This window comes from Melanostigma gelatinosum (assembly GCF_949748355.1).
Source record: "Melanostigma gelatinosum genome assembly, chromosome: 8".
Classification (NCBI taxonomy): Eukaryota; Metazoa; Chordata; class Actinopteri; order Perciformes; family Zoarcidae; genus Melanostigma; species Melanostigma gelatinosum.
In genome coordinates, this window is record NC_136641.1 from 12,768,748 (window position 1) to 12,777,441 (window position 8,694).

Below are 8,694 nucleotides of genomic sequence, written 5' to 3' on the forward strand. Positions count from 1 at the left end.
TCGCCCCGGCACCAAGAATGCCAAGGCTGATGCCTTATCGCGCCAGTATGACGCCAACGTTACTGACCCTGTCCCTGAGTGCATCATTCCCCCCAGCTGCGTGGTGGGACAGGTGACGCTTGCCCTGGAGGACGCCGTCCTGCGTGCGCAAGAGGAGGATCCAGGTCCTAGTGGAGTACCCCCGGGCCGTCTGTATGTCCCGCTCAACGCCCGCTCTGAAGTTCTACAATGGGGGCATGACTCACCAGTGACGGGCCATCCTGGGGCTGCCCGCACGAGGGAGCTAGTCAGCCGCCGCTTTTGGTGGCCACGCATGAGAACTGACATTGAGGAGTATGTTCACGCATGTTCTGTTTGTGCTACACAGAAGTCAGGAAACCAAGCCCCGGCGGGCCTGCTCCACCCCCTGCCGGTTCCTTATCGGCCATGGTCCCACATCTCAATGGACTTCATCACTGGCCTACCATCTTCTGACGGTAACACAGTGATTTTTGTAATTGTGGACCGTTTTTCCAAAGCAAGCCACTTTGTCCCACTACCTAAGCTGCCGTCTGCGAAGGAAACCGCTGATTTGGTGGTCCGAGAGGTGGTGCGTCACCATGGTATCCCTAGTGACATTGTCTCCGATAGAGGGCCCCAATTCATGTCCAAGTACTGGAGTGCATTTTGGTCCTTGTTTGAAACGTCTGTCAGTCTTTCATCAGGCTACCATCCGGAGAGTAATGGACAGACGGAACGCGTGAACCAGGAGCTGGAGAAATACCTACGCTGCATGGTATCATCCAATCCGGGTGCCTGGAGTCGAAAGCTGGTGTGGGCTGAGATCGCCCACAACCAACTGAGTGGGTCCTCCACCGGTATGTCGCCTTTTGAGGTTCAGTACGGATATGTCCCGCCATTTTTTCCCTCTCAGCAGTCCGAGTCAGCGGTCCCCTCTGCGGATGCTGCGGTGGCCAGATGCCGCCAGGCCTGGAAGAAGGCCCGTGCTGCGCTTACACGCGCCACCGAAACCCATCGGATCCAGGCCAATCGCAGGAGACGGCGCGCCCCGACGTTCCGCCCTGGACAGAGAGTATGGCTCTCCACCAAGAACCTGCCTCTGCGCACGGACTCCAAATTCACTCCCCGGTTCATCGGCCCGTTTCCTGTGGAGAGGAGGATCAACCCGGTGGCTTACAAACTCAGACTTCCTAGGACTCTCCGGGTGAGACCAGTGTTTCATGTCTCTTTGCTGAAACCTCTCTTCTCCTCGCCCTTGTCCAGGCCTGCCCCACTGCCGCCGCCTCCGCGGGTCGTCGCTGGTGGCCCTGTCTACACCGTCCGGAGGCTGCTGGATTCCCGGCGGAGGGGGCGAGGCCTTCAGTACCTGATTGACTGGGAGGGCTACGGCCCAGAGGAACGCTCATGGGTGCCCTCACGGCACGTCCTGGATCCTGCCCTCATCCGTGCCTTTCACCGTGCACACCCTCTCCAGCCTGGCCCACCTGGAGGTGGCCGTCGGGTGGGGGGTACTGTCAGGACTGCGCCGTAGGACCCCAGGACATCCAGCAGATGGTGGCAGAGTGCGCCTTAACACCCCCAGTGGACTGATTGGACTTGGCTCACCTTAAGTGGGTTCACCTGTGTAATTGCCTCAAGTGTATTTAAGGCGTGTCTGTACCTTGCCCTTCGTTCGAGCCTCATGTTTTCTTGACACGTCTGTTCCTGTGTTTTCCCTCTGTGGGATATCTTATTAAAGTCTACCTCTTTTTGGCTCCTGAACTCGGCGTTTTGTATCTACACTCAGTACCTTCAAGTTGCACGTGACAGGTATACTTATTTACAAAAATAAAATGTTCATGTTCCCTGTAGGGGGGCCTGTTTATTTTCATCACAAGTTAGAAATTATTTGGGTCCAACAGTGGCCCTTAAAACTGACAAAAAAGTCAAATCAAAGGAACCAGCGGACTGAAATAACAACACCCATCCCAAAAGATCCCATATACTCAAGATATAAATGTAATTTCAGTGAAAGCACCTGCATTCTTTCAAAGGTACAAAACAATATATTCTGTCACTCACCAAATGCTGGAGACCCAGAGGGTTTCTCTCGCTAGTTCAAAGCATATTTCTTACCTATAGTGCACGGGGGGGGGGGGGGGCAGTATGTAAACAATAACACCAGGAAGTTAATTTAACAGTTTATATAAAACCTTAAAGCAATGACTCCACATATTGGGACGAACGCTTTGCTACCACTCTCATTCCTATCAGCTAAATATGAAGCTGCCGCAAGCATAGCTTAGCATACGGACACTGGGAAACAAGGGGAAACAGCTAGCCTGGACACAGCTAGCCTGGACACAGCTAGCCTGGACACAGCTAGCCTGGCTCTGAAGGTAACAAAAGCTAGCGCCCCTTAAATCGCACCAATGAAGTGCAAAAGCCACAAGTTGGGGTTTTACAGGGATAATGTGTGGGACTACTGCTTAGGTGTTAATTGCTGAGCTTACCAGGGGCTGGTGCGAGCTGGCTGTTTCCCAGTTTCCAGTCGTTATGCTAAGCTAAGCTATCGGGCTGCTGGCTGCAGCTTCATACTGAACGAGTGTTCAGAGAGCGATGGTATCGATCTTCCAAGCTAACTCGCGACAAGAAAAGCGAATTGGCATATTTCCCAAAATGTTTTGCTTTTCACATGGATATGTTTATCTGTGATTATTTTCACACAGCATGGCACTCACCAAAATAAGGAGCCAATAGAAAAGTGGATGCCAGCGGTTAACGCCAGCATGTCTTTGATAAACATGACCTGTGCAAATGACTCTGCTTCCTCTTGAGGCAAAAAGCATTCAAGTGGTTTGCACGTTCAACAGGATTATGCAAACATCAAGATCATTAACATTCATGGATTCCAGCGTTATGGACCCTATTATTAACACAAGGTAAATCCTATTCTTCTGACCCTGAGGCAGGTTGTGTGAGTTCTTATCAGTCTCTTCTGCGGTGAAGCCTCGGCCCGGGCGTTTTTTCTGCTAACTGGACTCCAGCTGTGTGTTCCTCCTGATGGACTGCAGGGCCTGAACCTGCTGGAGACGTCCGCTCAGCTCGGCTTCGCAGGCCTGCAGCAGCGCAGAAGTCCTCATTCGGTCCCAGCCCAGCACCTGCTCCATCGCTCCCACCCCTCTGCTCACAACCATCTGAGGAGACATGCAAGAGGCTTCATTTCAAACAGTGCAAATGTGAACATGTGAGCCCGTATATTACTGACTCATCATTTTAGATTGTTGTGTTTTAGACAGATGTGTGCAATCCAATCAGACAGCCTTGTAATAAGTGTTATATACGTAAGTAAATGGCCTTTGGGTTACACAACAGAGTCACTAATAAACTATGCATGTGCTGCGTTAGGACTTGCAGTTTTCTATAATTGCTTCATCATTTTCTCAGCTGCTTATTAGACTCGATGGGTTTTTGTTACAGCGCGAGCTGCAGAAGTTCTGAGGCATACTGGATCAGCGGTGTGAGGGGATTACCTGCAGATCCTCAGTGGAGAGTCTGGTCTCTGGGCTTGTTTTGCCTTTCAGGACCATCAGTGTCCTGGACATGAATCCGGATGCCGAGTCCACCTCCATTGCATCCACCTCCACGTCTCCGGCCCCTGACACATTAAAATGGATTCTCTTTCAGGATCATTTGTTGTACACGGGTGTAGTTACAATGAAATGCAACGAGAGGGGGGATTATTCAGCAGCAACAATGTTTCCACCTAGTGGCCAAAAGGCACAATCACCGCTCCTCTCTCATGAGCCATAAGTGTTGGCACTGAGAAAAATAGTTTTTAATTTCTAATTGATTAATTATCTTGTCATGACGACATGCTTTGCCACAATGCAAATACAAAAAGTGAAGGATGTGAACATGGGTGTATAAAGATATTGCTGTTGAATACTAATAGCGTGCTTAGCTCTTAAAAATACATCAAGAATTATTGTGATTGTTTCAGCCTTTCGTGTTGATTACGGGTTTGGTCAGCTTTGTCTCTTTGACTCTTGTCCACAGAACAAGCAGAGCAGCCATTACCTTCCTGCAGGCCTACACAATCAAAGGTTAATATTGATTATTTTTGCTGGACGTTGAACTCGTGATTATTGATCAGAGCTATTCATTCCAATTTTCATAGGATAGACTCAGTGTTATATACTATTTATAAGCATGAAAACCACCACACTATGACACAGCCATACCTTGGCTTTGGTCTTCCTGCTGTCCGTCCTCTTTCTCCGCCGCTTTGAGGTAGAGCTGGAGCAACTCCTTGGACTGCCTCTCCTCCTCTCGTCTGTCCAGAACCCTCTGCACTGTCTCCTGCAGGTCCTCGGCCTTCTTCTCTTGGAAGCCCAGAGCAGAGGCGAGCTCGAGGCACGGGGCATCCACTAATGTCTGGAACAGCAGGTGGCACAAAAATATCCTTTCTTTGAGAACACTACAGTATGTCTATGAGGTGCTTCGACAGCAACAACAAATACAAGGAGGGAATGAACATCAAACATCAATATAGCAGATTACACTGCGGACCTGCCTCCTGCCAAAAGGTAAACATTGCCTATTTTAGCTTTAAAGGTGAAACCAGAATAGTGAGTATATACGGGCACTGTATGCAAAATCAACTACAAATACACAACAGTGTCTATTTTACTGATGGAACATGTCACCAAGTGCCACACTGTGGCCGATGCATTTGTAACAATTCCTGAATAACAATGGAGGTCTACTGTGTGACGCCTCTCCCACTGTCTTGGAGGCTGTGCTAGCCAACCTGGGCAGTGGATTGGCTGACATGGGAGGCTTTTCAGCTGATTAGGCTCACCTGGGCCACTGCGCTATGAATGCTGGCCTCCGTGCTCACCGTCTCGCCCTTTCTGCAGGAGTTTGTTTTTGGTTGATTTTGTAAGGGAGCAGCATTTGTCCCCAGTTTGTTTGGTTTGCAAACCCATAGAGGGGATGCTAGCTTCTTGCCTTTTTGTTCTGGTGGAATCATTGCATCACAGCCACCACCAGTCGAGACTACCAGAGACCACTGTCCGAAGACTATGGTTGAGACTACTTGGCTAGTAAGTGGTATTAGTTAGACAGGGCTCTGTGGTGGCTCTTTGACTTCACCATTACACGTGTTTCAGTCCATGTATTTGTGTCTTGCGGGCTTGTGACCTTAAATACACTGTAACATGGCCAGGAGAGTAAAATGAATCTGTGCTTTGTCTGGTCTTTAACTTGCTTTGAGCCCTGCATATCTGAAGATGCTTTGGTTCATGGTATAATTTGGGTCTGTAGGGGAGGAACTAGAATATGAGCTGTGGGGAGGTTGCTGCCTTAAATGCCGGCAACTTGGCAGCTTTGGTAAGGGCTGTAGCCCACGCTGTGTTTTGGTTTTCATTTGAACTTTGTTGATTCTATATGCGTCTTGGGAGGATTTGGTTGGCTTGTTAGCCTCTGTTTTATAGGGACCTTTGGGTATGCTACTTTGGTTAGCCCGTGGTAATTCCAGGTTGCTAACCAAAGCACTGTTGTTATTGCTGGCCTCTGTGCTCACACTCTCTTCACACAGCTGGCATTCATCCAGCATAAATGTCTTTGTGGTTTTGCACCTTGAACACCTCCACAGCACACATGACAACACATCCATGCACAGCTTTCATTGCTGATCTAAATATCACTTATTTTGTGTTGACCTTTTAGTTTAATACATTTTATTAGAAATAGATATATTGCATGGACTCCCTCCTAGTCCCAGCCCCTGGGTTTGTTTGATGATGGCATACATGAATTTGCTATATGAGCCTTTAGTCACACAGATAATGAAGCTTAGTCAGAGCAATCTGTAGAGTCTGTCCATGGCGTTTGTTAACGATAAGGACACAGAATATTGCCAGCCTTATCCTTTAACAGGACAAAGCTGATGGTGACTACTGAGGAAAGTGGTTTTCAAGTACTATTACCTCGTTTTCTTCCCAGTGCATGCTGGGATAAACATGACTGCAAACACAGTCGGTGAAATGAAGGAAAGGTACCTGTAACTCTGCCTCCGACATGAGAATGATGCTGGCAAGGTCCTGCTTCAGCTGCTGAGCCAGGTCCAGCCAGGGTGCTGCAGCACTGGAGGCGTCCACACTATCAGCCTCCACAGTATCGGCCTCCACAAGATCAGCCTCCAGCAACAAAGAATCTCTGGCCATCCAGGCCGTGCCACCATCAACTACGACGAAAAGCAAATTACTACCTGAACATGCACTTCATTTTAAAATAAGAAACGGAAATGTAGACAAGTCACAGAACACCGTCTTACCCCTGCGAACGGGTGACCATGTCTCTTTTTCATGCAACAACATGAACTTTGTGTTTAAAGGTAGACACAGGAAGTAGGCTTGATCCTCTACTATTGTCCCATCATTCTCCAGGACCACTGTGACAGGATCACCTGGACTGAACCCAAGAAACTCACTTCCTGTGGGAGCAATGGAGAAATAACAGATTGTACAGATCTTTGGTGGATATCCTTTATCATGAGTGGCACACAGGACTTTGATACGCTTTAGCTATTTGTGTAAAGGCAGTAACAACTCACACACCACACGATCATTCCTGCAACGCAATCCATCAAAGCTATCGCCTCTTCTTTCATCACAGCTGTTTCTATTTGTCAACCTTACCTCAGACTTGCCTTGTTAAAGTATCTACATTCTGTGTTAATGACAAATTCATATTGTGTCTGGTGGATTTGTCCCTGGTAGTTTCAGTGGCGGTCCCCACTGAACCTTTACTGTGATATTTGAATTCACATGTAAAGCATCTTGGTGATACAAATAAAACATTTTTATGGTTTCAACTTGGTTGTTTTGATAACCGCCAACTTTAAATGAATAGCACTATGTTTAAGACTATGTTTTCACTTGTGTATCACCAACTAAGAACTGTTGTGTTTCCTTAGCTTGCAATGCGCCTTATATCTACATAGGGAGCGGATCCTCTTCACAGAGTCTACAGTAGCCCGGAGCGGACAAACCGAACACTGGCTCTAGAGAGCATTTCATATTTCTACGCTACCTGAAGACCACCGAAGTCTTCCAACACCCTTGGAAAGGGAGGGGTCTTCAGTTTTATGCAACTGTAGGACTAGATGCCACTAATCCTACACACTGCTCCTTTAATAGAGTAATACTGAGCTGCGTATTAGCTTTTTGTTTGTTTGTTACATAACTCAGTACTGCCTATAACAACACATGTGGTTTTAATGTATAACATTATATAAAAGGTCAACATTTTGAATTTGAAAATGGAAGTTTTCCAAATAACACTGGAGGTTTTGTGTCATCTGCAGTTACAGGACTTTATCGAGATCCCAATTAAATCTATTCATCCGAGATGTAGACGGTTTCAACAAACTTGATCAGAAACGTGTCCCTGTCCAGTAGCGCTTGTATGTAAATAGTGTGCATTGATACGGCCAACGCCTGCTGACTAGCATTCCTGGTATGAGCAGCACAGGCGGGAGATCTGTCCTGACTCTTCCTGTTGAGCTCCTGCGAGTTTGAACACGAAGTGTTGCATTACTCAGCTCGTGCATGACAGATAAGCAAGTTTAAACTGTGCGGTAAAAAAACCATCAATGGCGGAAATGATGGTAGCTGACAACAGTGATGAAGATCATTGCTCATCATGACATTTGTGTTTCACTTTAGACAACACCCTTAATGCCGTATTAATAACACAGACCAAAGCAGACTGGTGCTAAATGCACGAGCACAGTGTCAGATTTATCTTACATTTTACATCTCGTGTAATACAGTTTTTATTCAAATGGAAGCAATACAATGAGACTCACTCTTCAGACACGTTTACGAGTTAAAGTCGTTATAACACAACTTACCTTTCATCTTCAGGTCATCCAAGGAGGGAACTACCACCCCGTAGGACTTCTGTCGGGTGAAGTTGCACACCTTACACGGTTTCCTGTCTGTCATTCTTGGCTTGTTGTGGAGAAACGTACTTATTCTTCTTTCTCTTAACTTGACACTGTCAAACACCGAAACTGTAGTTCTCGTCGATGAGCTGACTGGAACACGGAACCGCGGCGGCGGTCTTCTTCTTCTTCGTCTCCTTCTTCTTCTTCTTTGAGTTTTTTACTGTTGCATTACTGCCATCTCCTGGAGTTACTTGACTCATACAGTCTCCAGCTTGTCCGCTTTTTTTTTTTACTCCAGTCTACTCTTTCAATTTCTTTCATCATGCCCATCCTCTCTGAACATTTCCCGCAACTAACAAACAATATCTACTTGTGTTCACAGAGACTGGGAAGTACACTGTTCACACTAGGCCACTATGTCCTACCTTACCTCCTCGTTTCTATTTCCTTGTCCATTTCTCACAATACACACCTTAGTTTGTATTGAATGTAAACGTCCGTAGATGTATGTAAATGTACAGTTCACTGCTAGTTCACATCGAGGACACAAAGTTCAAATGCATATTTTACCATTCCAAACCCAAAATGAATGTGACCTCACTGCCTTGTTTTATTACTTGGCTGTATTGTTATTATCTCAAATAGTAGGCCCAGATCCTGAAAATTACTGGACGCACCTGATTGAACACTGGACTGACGAGACTGAGTCACGACAGACTAGAATTTAGTTTGGTTAGATTTGTTCAACCCATACCACA

General features: G+C 46.8%; 1 protein-coding gene across 1 annotated transcript; it reads right to left on the reverse strand.

Annotated features, from left to right (window-relative positions):
- Positions 1-1,841: 1,841 nt before the first annotated feature.
- On the reverse strand, positions 1,842-8,090 carry dffa (DNA fragmentation factor, alpha polypeptide). Its single transcript, XM_079272847.1, has 6 exons — positions 7,901-8,090; positions 6,320-6,478; positions 6,045-6,229; positions 4,224-4,416; positions 3,513-3,637; positions 1,842-3,176 (listed from the first exon to the last, which is right to left on the reverse strand). The coding sequence occupies exons 1-6, from the start codon at positions 7,992-7,994 to the stop codon at positions 3,012-3,014; spliced, it is 921 nt and encodes a 306-aa protein (XP_079128973.1). The 5' UTR covers positions 7,995-8,090; the 3' UTR covers positions 1,842-3,011.
- Between the last annotated feature and the right edge of the window lie 604 nt (positions 8,091-8,694).